The 23,901-nt window shown below is 40.8% G+C and overlaps 1 protein-coding gene across 1 annotated transcript in view; it reads left to right on the forward strand.

Annotated features, from left to right (window-relative positions):
- Positions 1-23,901, forward strand: part of LOC140227802 (RIMS-binding protein 2-like) — a 231,808-nt gene that overhangs the window by 89,984 nt on the left and 117,923 nt on the right. Inside the window, 1 exon segment of the mRNA XM_072308197.1 lies at positions 1,388-1,519. Within this exon segment, the coding sequence (XP_072164298.1) occupies positions 1,388-1,519 (132 nt within the window).

Consider the following 23,901-nt stretch of genomic DNA (forward strand, 5'->3'; position numbering starts at 1 on the left):
ATTCCTATTGAAAGAGAGTGCTTTGCTACCCTCTTCAGTGAGGAATTAACACCCTGCTCTCTGCAAGAATGTGGTGCAGTATACAGTTTCTCACACACCTCATGATCACCTCAATGTTGTATCCGGGGGACAGAGTGTTTTGCCTTTTTTTTCCCCCTTGAGGAAGAGGTGAGCTCGATGTTTCCCACCATGGCCATGTGATGGCGCTGTAATGTTTCCATGCTGATAAGACATTGCTCGAACCAGCTGTAGTGTCCATTATTTTTGTCCGTCCTCTCCTACATTGTACATTGTACTTCACCTCCCTCTTGGTGTAATGCTTATGTCCAAGTCTTTAAGGCACATAGAGACAATGAAACAGAGACCTACTATTTTTGCATGTCAAACATTTTACTACATCGTTTGATAGGAAGGGAATTGCTTTTAGAGCTGATAGGTGGGAATGCATTGCAGGAAATGGTCGTAGATAAACTTTGTCTCATCTCTGTTTTCTTTTCATCAGTAAAAACAATGCATGTGCTCTCAAACTCCTGTAAGAAAATGTCGTTCAAGTCACTTCTTCTTTTGGCTCTGACTGGCTGGCGAGCATTCACTTGTGACGTAAAAATGGGTGATGTTGCCGTCAATTGTTGCGGCCATCATTCAATGCTACTTTTTAGCTGCAGTGATGCTGGCAATCTTCATGAATTTTAAGTTCTCGAAGTTTTGCCAGTGTGACCACAAACTTCCCAAAAACTTCTCACGAATTTTCTCGCGAAACTTCCCACTTAAAACTAGGGATATTTCCCAAACCCCTGCAAATCTTCTCAAAGTTTGTGCAGTCTGGACGCACGCACCTGAAACTTTGCAAAGTTTTTCAGGTGGCCAGTCCATTGCGGTGCCTAAGAAGCATGCGGTCATTGGGATATACATGTGTGCTTTGTTAAAACCACAATCATTAGTTGTCAGATGGCATGCACTGTCATGTATGTTGTGCATGCACACCAGTGACAAAAGCTTTGTGAATTGAAATTTCAAGAAGTTTGGCTGCCTTGAGCAAACTTCACAAAAGTTCTCAAAGTTAAACTTCAAGAATTTTTCCCAGTGTGACCATGACTAGTGTCATCCTTTAAGTATGAACACTCTTACAAATGTAAAGAAGATTTGGTCAGAAGTGGAAAAAAAAAACACATCAATACCTCATTATGGTAAAGCTACAACGTAGTAGTTTGATTTAAAGGCTGTACACAGACAGAAATGTTTTTTTTTTTTTTAGGTGCATTTATATATCACTTTGAGTTGAAATGTTTTGCGGGTGCTGAGATAAAGAAAATGTGCTCAAACAATGTTGGTTGTGAAGAATTCAAGTGTTATAAAATTCCCTTGTTTTTATTATCTTTTCCCTCAGGGGGACCTACAGCGAAGCCTCCCAGCAACCAACAGCAGCCTCAAGCTCAAGGCACTTGAGGAGGCAAACAGCGCCCTCCAGGGAGAACTCGACAAGCTCCGAGAGCAATCCAAGGTCTCCACTCAGAAGTTGGTGAGTGTTGTTTATCATTGGGGTGACTTCAGTTCATCTCATGTTTTCGTTGCATAATGGAATTATTATTTTTTTTTAAAATCTCTGAAATGTGTTTTTGTACAGTATGTGTGTTTGTATGTGTGTATATACACTGTATATATATATAATATGCCTGTGTCCGAGTGGATGTCTTACGTAGAAAATAGCTGGTGTAGAAATAAGTGCTCTAATCGCCAAGTCAAGGGCATGTTACTTTCAGCTAGACTATGAAATACTGACCTTTGTATTATCAAACATAGTGGATTAAGAAAAAAAAGTGGGGTTGGGTAGCTGTTTAGCACAGAAAGTTGGATAATAAATCCTATATAAGGTATGTGCTTTTTCCTTTTGTGATTATATGGCTTCATAATGTTACTGAGTGTACTTACAGCATCTACGCACATAGGACCAGTTTTGAATGTGGTGTCATTCATCATTGGACCTAGGAGCATTGCTTGTTTATGGATTCTGCCATGGTGAGATTGTAAATACCACAGTCCCTAGGCTCAATGGCAGATGAGTGCCTGGGGAGTCTGCTGCCCTCTTGTGCCCAGTTGCATACACGAGAGTCTGCTGCAACCACCTTGTTGCACAGAGCCTGTGGTGTATGCATGCAGCATCATTTAGGACACGCACTGTTAGATTGGAACTAATGATCAGTGTGTCTAGCTTTGTTCTGTGAGGTGCTGCCTGTCACTTTTCATTATTGGTCTCCTACAATGCAGTATGCAGGAGTAGGGGACATGCTAGAGTAGGGGGCTGTATGGGACATAGGGGGTCTTAAAGTAAGCCAGTTCGTACTTAGCTCATGTGCACATTTCCCAAATGACCTTTCTTTTTTTCTCAGTTGATTTAGTACTTCACTCATTTTCAGAATGATATAATGCATTTAATAAGCTTGCGCGACATAACAGTATTTGGATGTCATGATCAAAGAACGGGGTTACGTAGACTAGATGACCACAATGGCTCGACAATCAACTCGTGGAGAAGCATCATTTTCATTTTTTTTTTTTGCATTGGATGCTTTAACAAACTTATTATATGATTATTGCCAAATACAAGATTTGAATTAATACTTCATTGCTGTCAGGTGGATGTGCTGGCGAGCACCATTTATAAGGATTACATGAATAATCATTTATATCACAGAGCTGGCATTCAATGCATTACGAAGACAAGAACTTTTGTGTGCATTTTGATTTCAGGAATCTTGTCTCTGGCAAAATTTGCAAAATTAAAGTGCATGGAAACATGTATGGTTTTACAGTATATTGATAAAGCATGAGGTTTTTGTTAATGATAGGCTAACTGTTCACAGCTGCTGCGATACGTTTTGGGGATGCATGCAGTTCCTAACTCCAGGAGGGTTTTTTGGTTGTTTCTATATTTGTTTATGTGTTTCCTTTAAAAAAATTAATTTTTCATGAAAATTACACATTTCATCAACTTGATACTGACATATTGTTAAGGGTAGTAATTATTCCCCTTGCTTTTTAAAAGCGGTTAGTCAAGTGCTCAGTCATTATGCTAGAAAAGTGAAAGCATATTGAATTTTTTTTATATTTTCTTTATATTGTTGTCCACACATGTAGTCTCCCTATCCAGTGGTTCCAACACCAAAACTTTTAAAATTCATAACTTTTACGTCGATTGTCCGATTTTCCTCAAACTTTCACTGATGTAATCTACTAATGTTGCTGCTTTCACTAAATCTACATTTTTCTTTGGGTTTTAGTTTCCTTTAAACCTGATCAGTAGTTAAAAGGGAAGCTGCAAAAATGTGAGTTGCTTGTTGTTCTAGAGATTGTGACTTGAGAGAGAATGTGTTACAGTACTGTGTGTAGGATATGGAAAAAACAACCCTAGCAAGGAGAGTTTAGATTGATAACCACATGTGTGGAGGGTGGGGGAAGAACACAGTATTGGAACTACTGGATGAATAATGATGTGCAATGCATTCCACGACGTACAAAAATATATGAAATTTAAGAATATTTGATGAAAACAATGAATAAAATCAAAATGATATCTCACATTACCTTCTGTGTACATACCAGCTTGATAGGCACTTTTGTGCTTATTTCTTCTTTTTTTCAAGCATAATGCTGTACCTAGCTTTATCAGTTAGTTCTAAGTAGGGATTGTAATGGGCATGTAATCATGTGAAGACCATGACGCTATAGTGCATTAGGACATTACTTAAGTCACCTTATTACTCTATTATTAGAACATGAAATGCACACCAACAGAGCGGAGGGAATCCCAAATGACGGTCTAATGTCATTTAGCCCATTGACCTTTCCTCCATTATGTCTGCTTAGGATGCTTTGACATTGGAATGGATGTCTGGGCGCCACATTTTCTAAAAACAGGCCTGCACTCTTCTCACTTAGTTTGTCTGAAAAACAAATGAACAAGTATGTCTGAAAAACAAATTAACAAAGGGGCATTTAATTTGTTTACAGATATTCCCCATGCTCACTGTTATTTATTGGTCACACTATACAAAAGGCAGTGTTGGGCCTTGATGGATGCACCTGTTTTTGCAGTGTCTTTGCACTTTCCCTTTCTTTGGGAGACAAAAGAGAGGTACCTTGTTGTACACTGGAATTCAGAATAAATGGTATCCTGGAGGAATGTTTGTGCTAATTGCCCTAGACAGTTCATTTCACCTTCTTAGTTGTCAGAAAGGTGATTTACTTGCTTTGTGTCTTACACAAGCGCAAACACAAACAGAAATACACACAGACACCTGGTGCCTTATATAAAGTGCCAATGTGATGATGTCAGTCTATTATTATAGTTCAGGTGGGAACCAGGTGGGAGCTTGGGTTGGAACCAGGTGCAAACATGGTCAACAATAATAGTGCTCACAGATATTCAGGGCCAGGGCCCCGTTGCTAGAAACTTTGCGTTTAAACGCAACTTGCAACTGATTGTCACTGGCCAATCAAAATCATTGTTGCATGCATGTCTTCTTAATAGGGCAGACCCTGAGCCAATCAGAATGGTCAGTGACAATCAGTTGCAAGTTGCGTTTAAACGCAAAGTTTCTAGCAACGGGGCCCAGGTGAGGTTGTTTACAACCAGTTTCCATGGGGATGAATGGCAATGGCATCACATTTCTGTATTCTTTTAATTTCACAGTACACAAGAGTTTGTATGCTGTGTATTTTATTGATTATTTACAAAGTAATAAATTATGCCATGTGGATGCAGCTAGAAATTAGTGAAATTTTTTTTGAACTATGCTCTTAATGACTTTATTGTTTTGTAAGAGTTTATGATGGATGCATCCATTTTTGTGCGTAAAATTTAGCCAGTTGGAAGACGGGAGGAGTCCATGTGTAATGCAGTATGTGCAAGCATTTTTTTTTTTTCAAACTGAAAGAGGGGAGACTTGCCATATGTTTGTGACACCAATGCTTCAATTCACAATCCAATAATGATGACACCAGTCGGTTATTAAACCAAACGAAAAAAATGTTTCCCTCCATTCCACCAAGAAGCGGTGACTTGTTTTTTCAAATGAGTGCAGCTCAGAAGATACAATAAACAGAAAATGAAGGATTAGGGGCCATTTGGGAGATAAACGCTGACTGCAGCGATCAAAGAATGCTCTTCAGCGGGTGTTTAGTGGCTCCTCCGTAAGCCTGACCAAACATTTAATTTCCGCCTGACGCAGTTTTAAAGACTCCCTCCTGATGTTGACTCATGTGTGGGAGTTTTGTGAATGCAAACAAGACATGACTCCAAAAACTAAACCACCAATCATGTTTGCTAATGGAGGAATTAGTCTTCCTCGTGCAGACGCGATGAAATTAAATGCATGTGAAGTTTAATTGTGTGATAATTGCTAAACTTTCACGGCATGACAACTCAAATGGCAGGTATAAGGAAAACAAGAAATAAGCTTGATCAGGAAGAAATTGAATCATGTTGGATCAGAGAGCTAGGGCTGACTGTAATCCACTTTGGTGGAATGAGAAGTTGTCTGTGAGCAAGGCTGAGATTTGGTTTACAAAGTTTGACAGAGGAACTCACATGAGGAAAGAGAGATGATTAGGCAAAGACAGAATCTGTTGGGAACTGATAGACAAATGGAAAGATGGAGAATAGGATATTTATAGATTTGCTTCTGTGTTCATTAATAAACAAAGCTGAAATTTCATCCTGTAAGTATAATCATTTATAATGGAATTCTTCAAGAATACAAAGTTGATTTTTTTTTCTTCTTTTATAGTTAAGCTTATGAAACAGATAAAAACATTGTAATTTTTTTACATGAATGTGAAAACATCTGAATACAGAAAAACATACGCTTGTAATTCTCTTAGTTTCTGGTTGTACGTTTTTCTTTTAAAGTTTACATAAGGGAGCCTTGAATAAGCCACTGTAGTTTCATTATTCAGATGTAGGCACATATGATAAGAAACTGGCCAAATTTTATTCCATGTGTTTGATTTAGAAAAAAAAATGCTACAATTGGGTCAAGTCTACAATATCAAATTTAAAGCAAACAATAGAGTATCCAGAGCACCATTGTCCAATTTATAGTGATGAAGCAGTACCTTTGTCCGTGATGCTTGTAGGCATATCAATATGTATTTTCTTTTGCATGACTGTCAAAGTGAATGTGGGATTTGTGCTGAATGCTTCCAGTAGTGCATTACTACTTCGCCCTTAGGAACTTTCCATTGCCTTCCAGCCTTATTGAAAATTGTCTTGTCCTAGTTTGCTATCAGATGTATCTTTCATTAACATGAAGTACATGTATACCATATCAAACATTCCTAACAAATTCTGTACCTTTGCCCTTCTTCATAAGGCATTTTTTTCTTTTTTTTTTTAACGGAAGAGTTATTGCATAATGTAATTTGGGGGAATAAGGTCATATGTCTTGATGTTGAGTAATCCAGATACATGTGCGACATCTTGCAAAGCAGAGGTGTGAATGCATGCTAGACTAATAAGTAGATGGGATGTGGAGTGTGCCTCGAGCTGTGGCAAACACATTATGACTGAATGATGGGGCTGGCTCACGGCTTTTGATCATTCTTGCACCTGTTGTCTTCTGGAATGTGCTAGACGGGTGTGGTGTCTCATGAATGCATTCTACACAGATGCTGTATCTTTTCCTGTTTGGCACCAGGGCCCCAGGTTGCATAAAAAAGATGCAATCAAACGTTAAGTCAGGAAACCAAATGTAACTGGTATCAGCCAATCAGAACAGAGTATTGAGAGATTTATATGTGATCTTCTCACTTACGTTTGATCTAAACTTTTATGCAACAGGACCCAGTTTTCTTTATCCAGAGCTGGGATGTATGACATAAAAGGATTTGATTAAAAGACAGACAGACAAACAAACAAACAAACAAGCAAACCCGAGAAAAGTATAATGAATATAATGAGGCTGTTGTAAAAGAAATTAGAGATATAACAGCATGTCAGCTGAGGATGCAATAATATGAGTCCAAAGTAAATTAGAACAATTTTAATGCCCTTTTATTGTCTATGACTGTGCCATGTTAGGCTTTTTAGATATTTGCAGGTGTGCATCATATGGCATAATGCATCAAAATCCTTTCTTGCTTTTTCATACACACACACACACACACACACACACACAAAATGGGGCATTTTGTGACTTTAATAAAATGAGTCAACATCCTTTGCCTTGGGAAGATACAATATGACATCTTGTTGGATGCATGTTATACAGATTTCTAAAGAAATATGACTATAGAAGAAAAAACAACAACATGAAATTGCTATCAAGTGGTGATATATCAGCAATTTCCCAGTCATACAAGGAAAATGGCTATTTCCAGGTGCACAGGAAACTGTCTTTGCAAGCATCGTCAAAATGCATGTAGTAAACTTTTTGTTTGCATTCCACCCCCCACCTCTTGATGCATTTACCTTCACTGATCTCTTGCCTTTGATTCGGTGCACGGGCTTTGCATAAAGCTCTCCTGGGGGTACGTTGTCCTACAACGCCCACACGTTCGGCGTCAAATTATGGCCACATTCATGCGGAATGGTTACAGCGGGGGGAAAGTCACGAGCAACATCTTGTATCCGTGATGTCCCCGATTCTTGTTTTAGCATGCTGGTATAGATTTACCTGCATGTAAGGAGGGGGGAGGGAGGGGGAGATAAACTACAACAGACCTAACCTTGTGAGTCCCTGGGGGAAAATTGCTGTAAATATTATCATTCTGTGTGCAGTAAGTTGGCAACTCTGATTTTCGCTGCATATCCTATGGGCGTATTGAAGAAAACTGAGATGGAACTGCTTCAACTGATTAGATCTGCAAAAATCGAAAAAGAAATTTGCCAACAAAAAATTGAAGAGAGGAAATTCTAAGCTTTGTCTGTCTGAGAACTGATTTTGGTTTTGGCTATTCAGAAGCTTTAAAATTCTGCAATTAAAATTAAGTAGATATATAATAAACAAAAGGCCAAAATAGAAGAGAAGCCAAATAAACAAAAGGCCAAAATAGAAGAGAAGCCAAAATAGAAGAGAATGTGTCACATCGTTTTGTGGATGTGTTAATGTTGGTTTGATTGTTGTTCTCGGGCATCTGTCGTTGAGTGCTAAATCTTGAGGTGCTTCCACTCGGTTTTATGTCAAGTTGGAAGTTAAGAGAGTGAAAAAAAAAGAGAGATGTAAGCAGAAAGAAAGAGAGATAGATAGAAAGAGAGAGGGAAAAAGGAGAAAGTGTAAGTGTAAGGTAGGGGTGGGGTAAGTCAGAAACATTGGAAGACGCTGAGTGGAAAACAGTGAAGGGAGCAGGGATGATCTGATGCGGGAGCAGATACAGAGGAAGCAGGAAAAGGGGGCTTGGAGTTTGGAGTCCCATCAAGATATAGACCCAGGGTAATTTTGTCAATATTGCATGGCGTCATCGCAATCCATTATGTTAGGACGAGGATGTTCAAATCATCAATAAATTCGTAAAATCTGATATATTTTTTTCCTCCTTAGTTGTTCCCTTGCTTTCCTTCTCTCTCACTCATTTGTCTCCCTTCTCTCCCTCTCTCTTTTCTCTTTCTTTTGTCTCTCTCATCTCTTTCTCTTTTCTATCTCGCTTTTTTGTACTCTCTTGTAACCACAAAGTTTGTTTGTTGATTGAGGAAAGTGAGAAAAGAAACGGAGAAGTCTTGAAGGGTACTTCAGTGTGACAGTATCTCTCCTTTCTTGTCATCTTGTTTGTATAGGAAGTGCATCATAAAAACAGTCAGGAATCCTGTTTTCCTTCCCTAGAAATGTAACACATTCTCTGTTCTTAACCCCCCCCCCCCCCATCACACCATATTTCTGAAGATTGTTGTTTGTTTGTTTTTTACTTAATGGTACATTGATGGCTTTGAAGAAACACCATAAATGCTGCTTAATCCACGAGTTCCAAGAAAATCACTTGAATTATAGATGTAGCATTCACCGAATTCAGGTGGTAGGAGGACGTTTGTAGGCATTACATACAGCAAATTCAGCAATAGTATTATATGAATACAAGTAGGACCTTTGTGGGTACTAAGTACAGCAAAATTACCAGTTTCATTTTTGCTCTGTTGCAAAGTGCATTTCCATCTGTGAAGTTAGAGTTGATTTCTTAAGTCAAATCAACAATCAGCAACAAGTATTTATGTAGACCACTTGATGTAGACAGTATGGACCTCCTCTCTCTGTAATGTTACTGCCAAAACCTCAACTTATCTTAAAAGCTTCAAGCAATGAAATGTTTTTGATTTCTGTAGGCAAAAATCCCCAAACTTTTTAAGGCAGATCCAGAAAAAAACCCTATCAGTTGGATGTAAGTAATTACAATCTGAAATCACCAGTTTGTTGCAGTTATCATATTTCATAACTTTCACAGATTTTTTTTTTCGAAGCTTTTTATATGCTGAATTTGTGTTCAAATTTGAAATTTACACTTTGTTACAGTTATTACTCTTTCACAAAACACTTTTTGATAATTTTCTCATATGGCTCCCAAGCTGGTGACAGGACGAGTTTTCTCTTTTTCACCTAAAGTCATTATTTTCCTCTGTAGTATTATTGTCGTTGCTTTTTGTCTACTGAGTACCAGAGTGCTTCTGAGAGACCAGTGATATTTTAAAAGTACTCTGTTTTTGGTTGATTTTTTCCCCCATTTCTTCGATTTGCCCCAAATTTTCAGATTGCGTGGCGGCTCTTATTTCATATCGCGTTACATTTCTCAAGACAGATCTGTGCTCAGCTGACAAACACACCAGTCTGTTCACTGTTCAAATACTTCCTACAGCGTCTTCAAAGTGAAAAAGAAAAAGGAAGGAAGATATTGTCTGTCTCTGCCATTTATGCCGGCTGCAATTTGTCAGTGATGAATTGACTGTTGATATTGATGAGCGCCTGAAACTGCGGTATCCCACTCACAGATCGAGATGCGATACGATAAGTTAATGCACAGCGTAGATGTGCTTTACAATCCGTGGTGCACAGAGGCACTGCTGGAAAATATTTTCCCTGGCAAATAAATTACTCCAGTAACTATATTTTTCTGTCATTTCATCTGGCAGAGCCGTGGAGTACCTTGTCTTCTTTTCTTTTCTTTTTTCTTTCTTTTTTTTTTCATTTCACTGTAATCAAATTTCTCTCCATTTTTCCAGCATTGGGAGTTAGAGAAAGAAAGAGGAAGAATAAAGGAATTTTGTTTCATCCATGCCTGCAGCGAAGTGGCTGCCCAGGCACACAATACAACTTGATGTTGGCTACATTTACACACAATTACTTAAATTGCCACAAATTGAGATCAAATACTGGAATAGCCATGCCCAAGCAGCGTCTAGCATCCTGGTGGCTTCTCGAAAGATTATATGCTACAGTGTGAGGGGAGCATGTTTGCATTTGTTCCTTTTTGGTTGTCTTTGTTGCATGTTATGCTTATCTAGAAAGTTGGTCATAAATTGGCCCTACAAGCCAGGGACATCAAATTGGCCCAAATGGCTTCTAGATGGGTCGTAGCTCGCCTGCTCCTTGGAATGCCAGATTTACTGGTCAGCATGGAGGCTTTTTATTTTGGATTGTTTGTCAAACATTTAGAGCACTGAGGGTTCTTTTTCAAGTGACTCATTCCCACTTTCCCAAAATGGATGTGTGTCTGTAAATTGGCATGCATATTTTGTTTACACCCACTTTGCATGATGTTTAAACAAAAGAAATAAACAAAATATGTGCTACTGCTATAGAAGATGTACTCTATAGCCAGTAGCTCATGCTGTTTGGCATGTTATATTTAAGTGCTGTCTGCACTTGTTTTGGCATGCAAAAGAAAGTTTTGTTGTTCATAAAATATCATATTTCCATACATCAACAAGTTTCCTCAAAGAGGTACTTGCCTATCAATGATAAAATTACTTGCCATCTATAGCACAGAGGCATACATTGTATGCTATACATTGAGACTTATCAAACCACCTTTCTATGTGCTTGGAAATGATACAATATTGTAAAAAGCGACCAGTGCTGGCAACAAGATCAAACCTTTGCACTTTAAGGTTTGTTTGCTTGTTTATTGACTGTGCGGTTGAAGCGCATCAGTTGTGACGACGAAAGCAAATTGAGTCGTATTGAATTTGACCAACACGTAAGGTTTGATTGGCTTTTGTGGTATCACTCAGCCAACCACTAAGTTGGCTGGATGAGCGAGCACAGAATGTCCTTTCAAGAGTGCGGGGCCCTAAATCAGAATTCTCCGACTTCATTCCCCAGCCCGCTATCCTCTTACCACTGTGCCAACCTTTGATGACTTCTACAGAAACAGTGGCACAATTGTTTGCTGTTTACCAGCACAGACCTCATAATCAATAGAGCACTAATATTTATCACAGAATAAGCTTCATTCTTGTTCTGTTTTGTTTTGTCTTATGTGTTTCCCCATGTCAAGAGGTATCATCTTCTAATAAAAACATGCCCGCATTGAATGATTATGAGCTGTTTAAGCCTTGCCAAGGCAATTAGCTTATGTATCTTGCCAAACTTCTTCATCAGCATTTAATCCACCCAAACTTGACCCAGTTATATAGTTTAATAGCAGGTCCACTCAGGTTTAGCAGTTTGCCTCAGACCATCAGGAAGGCCATGGTGACACAATAGGGATTAAGGGGATTAGTTAATCTCCATTCATTGGTAGCCAGTTTCCAGACATTTGTGCCAATCTGTGAACAAAGCACATTGCAACAGCTTAAAGGTATTAGCCCACATTTGTAAACCTGCAGCAATTGGTCTCATAGTTAGCATGGAGTTTGGGTATGATTGCAGTAACACCTGTGCAAAATTTCGTTCCAATTAGTCCATTACTTTCATAAAAATAAGTGAAAATGCACCGTAATCCGTATGCATGCGTATAACGCTCGCTAGCTCCGGTCCACGTACGTGTTGCATGTACAATGTACGTAGCTATAGCCCGCGCTCGTAATTCGATTTTGGGTCGGGTTGACCCGGTTTGAAAATTGATTTTAAAACGATGATTTTCTCTCTTTTATCGAATGGTATAGACAAAGAGCGACAGGTGAGGTATGTTACTGTTATAACTTGTACTTGAAGTCATATTGGACCTGTTTTATGCAGTTTTGATTTTCGTGGGTTTGCAAATGTGGGCTAGTACCTTTAAAGCTTCATCATATTCCCTGCATCTTGCCTGTGAATTCGTATCACCGTGCTATCAGTACTGCGAAATCTCCTCATGCTCCCTGCAATATCAAATGCCTCTTTCTAACAAGCCAGACAAAAAAAAAAAAAAAAAAAACCCTCAGTGATCTTGAAAGTATTTTTGCATACTATATATCGAAATAATGCTTGTAGCAGTCAAGTGTGCATAGTAGAACCTGGCTCTAACTTTGATATATAAATGTCCCTTGCTATGTTCACATCTTCATAAGATATCTGTATATGATCAAGTTACCTCTCCTCTCAGTGGAAGATGTTAATGCTTTTGTATGTACAGTTTTACATGCATGCCTCTTTCATCTCCATTGTAGGAAGTAATGTTCGACATGTACAATGCAATGTAGATATGATTTTATTTCTCATTCATGTGAAAGGCATCCAGTACAATTTACATACCCCAGTTTTTGGTGTGCTAGGTGCTGCCTGACTCTGTGTGTATGATTCACCTGATACAGATGAGATAGGTCCGAGGACAGGGTCCTATGGATATACAGATGTTGAAAGTATGTGTTACACTGCAAATTACAGTACTAATAATCAAACTTTCCTTTCTATATACTCCTCTTCCACCAAGTCCTCCTCCAAAAACAAACAAACCAAACAAATAGACACTGAGAAAGAAGGGAAGAGAAAGAATGCTAGGATCAATGAGAAAAATGCAATGGGGGTAAATCAAGACTGGTGAGATGTATGTGTGTCCTTGTCCCTTAATGTACACTGGCAGAGCAGCCTTCCTATTTAGTTGGCCTATATTCACCACCACTTTCGGAATCCACCGGAGCTGGAGGGAACTCGTCGCGCCCCTCCTTTCCTCCAGTGCTCCTCAAATTAAGGGGAGATTTCTCGATGGATTTGTTACGACCCACTTCGTCCTCACACTTGTGTTTCTCTTCCCAATTAGCGCCACCAATTCAGCGGCAGCAGCAGCGATCTTCTCTGCCCAAATAAACCCAGGCAAGATTATTAAAGTTGCACAAGGGTGGGGGGGGGGGGGAGAGAAGAAATATTTAGTTTTGTTGTTGTTGCTGTTATATGAATAAACTATCTGTAGGTGCAGAATGATGGTGGTATGATCAGATTTGTATTGAAGATTGTATTTTTAAATTACTTTAGGGGAGGGGTACCTCCCAAAAAACAGTGTGCTCTTTTAATGGTAGTTCTGAATGTCTGACACAGTGCAGGTAGTGGCTGACAAAATATTCACTGAAAAATGCACCATTGCGCTTGTGTTTTCGTGCAGCTCCAAATTCCAGGAAACTGCCAGACTTAAATATGAAAGGCAATGAAATCAGTAAATACTCGTTATTCTCTTTTTAGATTGGAATCTGCACGCCTAGTGCGACAAATTTCTCCATAAGCTCACTGTGTAATGTATTAAACCCAAGTTTGTATTTCTCTGGTAGCCAAACGAGGAAGCCACATTGTTTCTTTTCGCCATAGACTGGACCTTTAAACAGGAAACGGGGGATGCGTGTTATGGTTAGAAGACTGCCAGCTGCAATTCCCTCATTCTTCATTAGGGTGATACTAGCTGAGAGGGTATCCTCGCTTTCTCGCCATTATTTCATTTAATTCTGGGGCCTCTCTCCCTCTTTTCTCTCTGCCCTCTTTCCTTCTCTTTCTCTCTCATGTCTTTCTCTTCCCTTCCTTTTTTCTTTTCCTTCTCTGCGGGACTTCGTAATAAGTTTGATAAAAGTGTGGAAAGTTCTGCGCCCCAGGGCAGTCGTTCTTATCTTCTGGAGGGAACCCGTGAAAAGGCGAGCTGCCAAAACTGTTTTGTTTTCCTGTCATTTATATCAGCTGTTGATGCAGTTTCTTAAAAAAACACACACACACACACAAAAAAAACCCCCCAACAACGACGCACAAAATGCATTTCATTCTGCGGCCAAAATTAAGCGACAAGCTGTGGTAGCTCAGTGGATAAGACTGCGGATTATCAATTACAAGGTCCTTGGTGTGCAAGAATAAAAAATATATATATATATATAAAAGGTGGGTCCCACCTTTTATTAGTATCACTTTATTTTCCTTTGTTTTTGAATATCTCATCCATTTCAAAACTGATTTTCATCAAATAAACTTTGAATTCCTCTTAGAATTGTATGCTCTTAGATATTTCATATAAGTGGTTTTTACTTATCTCACAAAACAGTTAGTACCTGAATCCCCATCTCAACCAAAACTATATGATCCCTTCAATTGTTCTGTTTTTTTTTTTTTGCTCACGATTTAAACTGGTCGTCCTCGTAGATGCCCGTCTTGAAGTGGCCAGTAAATGGTGCTAGGTGACCGAGTGTCACAGATACTGTCCAGAGGAGCCGTGCAAGCATCATGGCTACAGACAGACACTTTACACCAGGAACGAGAATGAGAACAATTTCAAGAAAAGTGAAAGAAAAAACAGAAGATGGAGGAAGATAATTGACTGGGGGTACGGCTAGAGTATTATGAGGGTTAGAAATTGATGGAGAAATGGCCTCAAGCAATGTTGAGGGCCTGAGTGAGTGACCGGAGGGAGAAGAGCCAAAGGAGTAGAATGAGAATGAGAGCTCGACATAGGTGAGAATATGTCCACTTTACAACCTGGTAAACCCTGAAAGGCATTTATCGAAATAGAAGACGAAAATTGGTAACAAGTAGCTGTGAGACAGTTCTGGAGTGGAACAGAATTGGCAATGGGTTGAAAGGGAGTTGGGGGGGGGGGGGGAGATGGGGGAGGGAAGGAGATGCGGAGGTAATGGTAGGTAATATGAAGGCCACGACACTTGTCGAGTACACGGAGCACACTCTCCGGCTCCCAAAATCAATTTCGATGCATCTTGCACCACGGCGGGTTTCTGCTTGGTGGCCAGCTCTCGTCCGAGGTCGGAGAAGTTTCCGTCCTCTCAGCCGGCAAACCAGCCCCCCCCCCCCTCCCCCCCCCCCCCCTCCACTCAATCTGAGGAGGCATTAGAGCAAGATATTTGATCAATAATTTGCCGCTATTAGGGAATCATCTGGCAGTGCATTTCTTGCTCGGGAATAGAATAATGAGGTCAATTGATGAAAGGAAAGTTTACGAAGGATGTCTGGAAGAAGGAGCAACGGACGGAAGACAAAATCTTCAGTTTGGTGGGGTTATCAGTAAGGATGAATGTGAGAGAAATTCTGTTACCATGGCGATCAGGGAAGAGTTCAATGGAAGGAAATGCTATGAGATGAACGCTGATAAGGGTTACTTGCCATTGAGAAAGTCGGTGCAAATTAAGTGAATGAGACGGGCGAGAGAATTGGATTAATGAAATGCAGCTGCTGTGCATTACCAATTACTTGCAACTAATATATGTAATTGATGCTCATATGTGTGTATGTGACATTGCTTCTTTTTTTCTGAAGTAATGTTTGTTTGTTGTTGTTTTTTTTTTTTTGGGGGGGGGGGGGAAGGCTAAAAAAATCCAGAAATTGAGAGTGAATCCCAATTAACATTCTGCCAAATGACAACAGATTTTTTTTTTCAATGGGTTCCTTCCATTGATAGAATATTTGCTACACAAAGAGAAAAATAGCATTACAGTTCAATATTCACAAAGGATATTGTCATTGCTACATTTTGAAGGTTAAGCTCTGTGTTTTCTTTCAGGAGAAGAAACAAAATAATGTAGTTATTCTCCATTACCACTATATGAAGGAAACGAAACATAAGTTGATATTTCAGTATCTTTTCATCGTGCTATATTCTGTCATCGGGACCTCCTTTATATCTTTAATACATGTACAGTTCTCCTGTCGACACATAAGTATGTAGATCAGTGAAAAGAAGGTGTTCTATCCCTGTTGATAATATGTGATAGTTAAGTAGCATATTTTGTTCATTGCAGAAAGATGGCAAAATATATAAAGTAGTAAGAACAAGAGAGATAGCATGTACGAGTTTTCTTGGAGTTGCCATGGAAACCTGCAGTTGAATCTAAGCTTGAGGTTTCCTTAGGTTTCCCTTGTGTTTCTCTCTTTTTCTCCCTCTCTATGCTCTTTTACATCTCCATATCACCCTAAGTACCATCAATGCACAGTTTTTACTGTCTATTTCTGTTGTGAGATTTGAAAAAAAAAACCAAAAACAAAATAGTTCCTTCATGCAAATTGTATACTTTGTGTTACCACAAACGAATTGTGTATTATCATGATAGAAATGTATTCTTATCGTACATGTAGAAATATAAAAATTACCTAAATCTAAACTGAGAGAATCAAAATAGACTGCTTTATTGAGGGCACGCAGCTAAAACTATGCTGTAAAAAAAGAAATTGTAGCTGTTTCTTTCAGTTTCCACGGTTTGACTTAATTCCCACGCACAAGAATGCTAAGCCATTCTGATTATTCGCCGTCTATTCACGGATACTGTTACATCTTGTCTTCAAACTTGGGCAAACACAAACTCTGTGTACCAGCCCTGACATCTCTGTGTGTCTGACTATCTGTGTGTGTGCGTGTGTGTGTGTCAGTGTGTGTGTGTCAGAGAGGCAGAGAAAGAGGGGGGGGGGGGGGAAAGAGAGAGGAGGAGACTGCAGCACACACGTACACTCATCTCGGCTACTGCGCGGGAAGTGTTTTCCGCTTGGTCGTGTCGACTGGCATTCTCTCGCATTGGCGTTCGGCGGGACGCTGCAGGCATCAATTATGCACACACAGGCCACTCGATGAGGGATTTTTTTCCCCCATCTCCTGTCTCTCTCCCCTTCTTCGTCTTTTCTCTTCCCTTTCTACTTTGTCTCAGTGTGCCGTCCCTTCACTACTCCCCCCTCTGCTGTAATTTCCAACCTGTGGCAGCCGCAATAATCTGCTCACCCCCAACAGGATTCATCTCTCACTCCTTATTTTTTTTTTTCCCGTTTGCCAGGAGGTACGTTTTTGTCCTTCCACGGCTGCGGCTGATAATCCAACAATCATTCTTATCGTCTTTTGTGTACTGCAATCCAATTGTGAGCACGTGACCTACTTTTGAGCGATGTACCGAGCAGCGCAGGGGGTTATTTGTATTTGAAGGGAGATGCGGGGGCCCTTCTAAAGTTTGGACCCTCAAAAGCACTCAACGGTGACCCTCTTGACCTTTCAACTTGAGGGCAGCAGCAAAAGTGTCAACAAAACGCCTCTTGGAATAAATTTAGGACCGCATCCCGGGCTCGTAGATCGATATGTGACACATGATATGCGTCAAATTTTGTTTGCGGTCGCCTGTTCTCATCTACGCGATAACTCTACCCGACCGAGGCAGTCTCGGAGGTCGTTGCTAACGAGAGGGCACCCGTTGTCGTGCCCGTGCTGATGTCATCTCGTCGCCATCGATTTGAGACTCTCATATCAAAACCCCGCATGACGGGGAACGGGTCAGACCTTGCACTGCTCTCCTGCAGCTGAGGAGCGAGAAAGCGGACCCCGCAAATGAATCCAGCAGGCTGGCACCTCTCTCTCCATCTCACCCCGGTTGGAATATCATCACAGAGCAGTGGAGGCAGAATTGGAGTCGCGTTCGCCGAGAAATTCCTCCCCAGGCTGCAGGCAAAGGATGTAAACTCATACAGGTGGTGATATTTCTTTACTCTCTGCCGTCATCGTGGAGTGATAAATAAACAGAAGCAATCGGCATGAGGGCAGGGATAATTGCACTCAAGCTCAGTGCACGCTGTGATGTACAAGCCCAGCACGCATGAGAGGCTATATGTGGGACTACAGCACACACTCCTGAGCATCGTGTGTGCAACGGGTGTTAATCTGCCACGAAAGTAATGTGATCAGAATTTCACTTAGTTTGAAGTGATCCTTGTACCTTGAAGATTCACCCTTCATTTAGTGTGCCGGAGGCGAGCGAGGGGAGAGTGCAGGGAGGTGAGAGTACTTTGCAGAAGCCAGGCCACCCTCCAGTCTCACCAAGGGTATATAAATGGGTGCTGCGTGCTCCCTACCTCCATACTTCACCTTGACATTGGAAGGCAGCTGGTAGTGGGCAGAGCAGCTAGGGGGTCTACCTGTGCATGGAGAACCATTTCGAATTCTGTTGATACACAGACTTTTCTGAAGTGTCCACTCTGGTGCGCGGTCCCGAGCTTCCTCGCGTTGTAACGCATTTATGTTGCTCTTTATCAGAACGTACAGTCTTTCAACAAAACAAGCACAAAAGCACCTTGGCTCATCTAATTGTACACTCCTCGAAAGTGATTTTTTTCCCCCCTTGGTCTCGCGCTTTCCCACTCAGCAACAAGTGTGTGTGATACTATGTTTCCCTAACTGCTTGTGTGAACGTCGTCGTCTTTTATTTTTGGAGCAGCGGTAGCATTCCATTCTTAAAGGCTATGTATCATTCCCAATGCCATAGACTTGAGCAGACTTTATACTTGACAGGCGATGAACCAAGTGAATGTATAGTTTGATACTGTGAATGCACCATTTTTCACCCTTCAGGAAGTATCTGCTCTCACACATGTTTATTTCTCCTCGCAAAAGTATTTTCTGTAGAAAGTGTGCAGTGCTTATTTGTGAAATTGAAAAATGATGTAATTCACCCATTTTGCAACTGTCATCACTGACTGTACAAGGCAAGACGGGGCCAGCCAATTTTGCAGTACATTGGAATTCCTCCAACACTGCACCATATACGGCACGATCAGGCAGCATCTTACGTTTGTGCCACTGCAAGGCAGCGGTAGCATCATTTTCTTCGTCGCTAATGAAAAGCGGAAAATTTGCGAGAAGCACCGAGGATGAGAATTTGTCATCAATAAATGATCCTGACTGGGACACGAGTCTAGCAGCAGCAGCGGGGGAAGCTTTCCCTGTATCTCCCCTCGCCGGAAAGTCTTATCGCTGATGATGTATGACCCATTAAATGATTCACTTAGGAGATGGGTAACTCTGCTTTTGACGGTGTGCTGAATTATTTAATGTCCATTTACTCTTACCACTATGGCATCACGAGCTAGAAATTTCCTGCCGCTGTATTATCACCGGATCTGTCTCGTAACCACGTGTAGCTTGCGACGCTCTGAGGATGCAACACTCTTTTTTTGTCAGTTTGCTTTAAATGACCAAATTCAGGAGATAGTGAAACAACAACATATTTACTAATGCAGTGCTCGAGACATTTCCGTTGCAGATCATCTTATATTTTTCTCGTGTGTGTGTTTATCTCTTCAATGGATTTGTCGAGACCTGTTTGCTGCCCGTCGATTTTTGCAACTCTTGTGTGAGCGTGCGTTTTGGAAGTGTGTTGACCTTTCATGTTTTAGAGCAGCACCCATGTTGGATGCTTTCTTTACCATCGCTAACATTCAAGACTGTTTTTAATGTAACTTATTATCCAACAGAATTTGACAGAACATCTGTAAACAACCCATACTTCACATCATTTTGCAAACATTGTTTCTCTCTCTTCACTTTATTCCTATTGAAACTTCAATCAGAAGGATATGCATCAGTGTTTCCTTTTTTTTTATATTTCCCCCAAGAGCAAGAGATATGACTGCATTCTCCAAAAGCATGTTACATGAGTTCCTACTTTGACGTAGTTTATTTTGCAAAAAGACGCTTCGAAGCACAATATCAGACAATTAACTTCTGTAAAAAGCATGGCCCTGTGAGGATTACCAAAGGAAGAGAAAAAAAATGTGATAAGGGAATTTTTTTTCCTCTCCAAGCCTGGCCAAGAAGTAACGCCTTCTTTTTGACACTCGTTGGAGGAACAGGTTTCTAATGTCGGCCAGTGATAGACAGGAGGAAATTAATGCCCCAGAAACATTCTGCTGGGAGTTAGTAACAGCTAAGGCTCAGAAATTGCTCCCGTTTGCCGCGAGCTCTGAGAGCCGTGTATTAAAGCCAAAAGCTTGCGGACTAGGGATGAAGAGCAATTCTTCGTGTGGATATTGTGCATCACACTGGCGTTTGTACCGCGGAGAATCCGTTTAAGTGGATGAAGCTTGCGCAACTTTTGAATAATGTCCTCTCAGTTGGGAAGAAAGCATCACTTGTTCCTATTTGGGGTTTGTGATGTGGATAAATAAATGAATTAATTGTCGCTGATGCAAATGCTTGATAAAAGTGTGTGATACCTCTGGAAAGAGGAAATACTTCTATTGCATTTGTGTAGTTGACGTAAAAAGCTGTATATATTCTGTTCTTTCATCGAGGAATTTCTAGCGGGAAGTGTGTACAGTGGGAGTGGGATGCACTGGTCATCGATCCATGCCTCCATTGATGTGATTTGGATCCGTTTAGCGGTATCATTAGCGTGTGAATTTTGCTTTCCGTACGGGCCTGCATGCCCTTTTTTTTCCCAGGAAGTGCACCCTCGCTGCTCACAGAGAGTGAAGCAGCGTGATATGCTAGGAGCTAGCAGTGGCAGCCCCTCTCCCCGCAATTGACGTTCTGGAGTGGTTTGCAGACAGCGCGGAGCCAACGCGTGTCAGACCCAGGAGCCGTCTGCGAATTTCCCCGGAAAAGTGACCCGCTGTGGGTAGAGTGGCTCTTAATCGTGCGATTGGTCTCCTTAGAAATACCTTGACTGACCTTCTTCAAAGAGAGAGTGAGAGAGAAGAGCGACAGAAGGGCAGAAGGGAAGAAGGACAAAAGGATCAATAGCTTTCAAACAGCTTGTACAGTGTGTTTCATGTAGCTGTCTTCCTATTGCAGAGAACCAATTGCTGTAACAAAAGATTCACTTTTTGAATTGTTTCTTAGTGGAGATACCCAAAGTCAAGTTTTCCCATATTGACTGTAACTGTTTTAACAAGTCCTCCCATCTCATTTCATCGTTTGGGTCATCCTTTCCTGTGCTCCTCTGAAAAAGTGCGCTTTTATTGGAAAGTGATATTGTCAAAAACTCCGCAAGGAAATTAGTTTTGTGACACAAAATATCGTCAGCACTTCCGCACTCCGCTCTCTGGTTTTCATGTCAATGCCGCGACTAATTTTCTTGGCTGGTGAAACTTTTCTATGTTATGAGTTACATGAGACTTGAAGGAGAAAAATAGATGTCTACGCAAGTTTGCCCTTATGCAAAAGAGGAAAGCGTGAAGTGTTGTGAATGGCTTCTAGACACTTTCGCTTGTGTTTGTGTTGAGCAAGTTACTGAGCAATACTGTGTACCCTAACGTCATCCATGCCAGTAAGAGAGGGGTATGTTTTATTCATGAACCTGATATTAGAACCGTTTTATCTTCAAAGAAATTCTGTGAAGGAGTCTCAACAGTTTCTGGCAAATGCCTGTGGTTTTGCATCACTTTTTTTCATACGGGTTCCCATAAATGACCTTGCCTAGGAGATAGCTCTCAGCCATGCTGGGATGTTGAGATGGACCCTGTTATATATCCCAGGAGCAGTAGCAAGAAAGTTAACAGTTTTGCAATCACCGCATCGATGTTTCGAGGTCATGCTCATTCCAGGATGACAAGGGAACGGCGGATAGATGGTCTTGTACCAAACCCCCAAAACAAACACGGCGATTTGCAACTCACATGCCCTCATGAATTTGACATGAAGGAGCACTTCACAGGTATCTAGGTTGTGGCCGGTCTCCTTTGAATGCTAACTCCTTTGAGGTCCTCCCAAGGAGCTCCCGGTGTGCGAGGTTTGCTCAATCACTCCCTCCCCACGGTACTGAAGGCAACATTCGCGACCTGCACTCTCTGAGGGAGAGTCATTGGTGTGCACGCACGTAGCTGATCAATGCAAATCAGAGAGTGCGTGCCTGCAGCCTCATGCGCATGCATGTCCCAGCAGAGGTGGACGGACGAGAATTTGATACGTCAGGATCCGAGCGGGAGCGGTGCTGATGAGAAGCATTGGCGACGCTTGCCTGAAATTGAGAACGCTAATTCGGGGGAGGCAATGTAATACACCCTCCTCATTAAAATGACACGATCAATGGCAGTGCTCCAAACTCAGAATAAACAGGTGTCACGCGCACATTCCTTTAAAGGAGTTGAAGGGGATGTGTAGTGTTCTTTTATTAATGGCTAGCACAAAGTCAAGGGAAGAATAGAGACAAGAGTTACTTGCCGAAGAAACACTCAAAGGGTAGACAGTGACTCATTCCGCATTGGAAAGCTTTGTGCTGATTTGCATGAAAAGAAAGTTTACGGAATACTTGCGTGTAACTTCTGCCATTGCTGTAGCTTGCGTGAAAAGATTCAGAAACTGCAAATAGGAATGGACTGTAGACTTTGCAGATGTACATGTATTCCTTTACAACCAGACAATTGCAAAAGTCGTGCTCCTGCGGAGGTAGCGTTAAAGGGAGAGACCTTTGCAATAGACAATAAAAACGGAGGGCTAAAGTTTGTGCAACAATAGAATGAGTTCAGGATACACGTTACACTGAGCACCCTACACAGAAGCAACACTTTTTGATTGACACCGAAGGTGTGCGGTCGGTGCTAGCTGCTTTCCAGCGTCAAATTTCTTGAGTGGAGAGTCCCTCCCACAGCCTGTGCCAAACACTTGGCTTGGATTACTTGTGCACTTAACCTACCGGGTGGGTTTGATGATGGCGCATTCGGCTGGACGGCAGCGGCCATGTTGACGGCAGCCGATTCTGGGAGACCATGGCAGCCGTACACGCCCAAGACCACCTGCTTGCACACCAGAGGAGTAACGAGCTGATTGCACAAACACACTTTGGAGACTGCGAGTGCTGTATCTCTGTTGTAAGTACAACACACATACACATGCACAAACTTTTTATTTGTTTTATAGTGGTCTTATTGATTTCATACAAATCATACATATGTACATGTAGACAATCCATTTTGGGTACCAAATGTCAAAGAAATACAAAATATACAGTTTTAAAAGACTAAATTATTATAATTTTGCAGTATTTAATGCAACAGTCTCTTGCTTAAATATCAACAATGATAATAAATCAATTAGGGGCAAACTAACTGAACAATACTAACAAAACAATACTTTTTATAATATACATTATATTCCACGATATGCATTACACACACAAATGCATGTGCGCAGGTACAAAGAAACCATCACCATCTGTACACATGTCCTTGTTAGTGAGAAATTATAGCATAAAATGTCATAGCAGAGTATACATTGTACCAACTGCAGTACTGAATTTCAGATGTGTTTGATATGTTTTTCAAATATGCATGTATAAGCATTAATAGCAACAATCAAATTTGCGTAAGATTCTCTAAAGCAATATCAATTTCACAGAATGTCTTAAACAGCAATGCCTGTCAAACATTAGGACATTCTGAATACTGGATGCCTCTTTAATTGTTTTTTTATGCAAGGTCATGTATGGACCCAAGTGTCATGCTGATATGAATAAATCTATAGTCTGTGTTCAATCTGTAAAATGCCCCCCAAATCTTACACAACCATTTGCTTGTCCTTTCTCATTAGTTGTTTTGACATCATAACAATGCTAGGAAATTGGTTAAAAGGCCAGTCAGGAGTGGACTATTTCATTCATGGGAAGTGGACCAAGTGATATTGCATGTTATAATCCTTCGTCCACATCTTCTGTAGATATGATACACTGTACATTCTTCAGTGTACTATGACATACACAAGGTTATTGCAGGAAAAGTGGTGTTATGCATCTATGACCAGTCATGATGTTTTGAAGAAACCAGAATCTGAGCTGTC

This window comes from Diadema setosum, chromosome 4 (assembly GCF_964275005.1).
Source record: "Diadema setosum chromosome 4, eeDiaSeto1, whole genome shotgun sequence".
In the NCBI taxonomy this organism is placed as follows: Eukaryota; Metazoa; Echinodermata; class Echinoidea; order Diadematoida; family Diadematidae; genus Diadema; species Diadema setosum.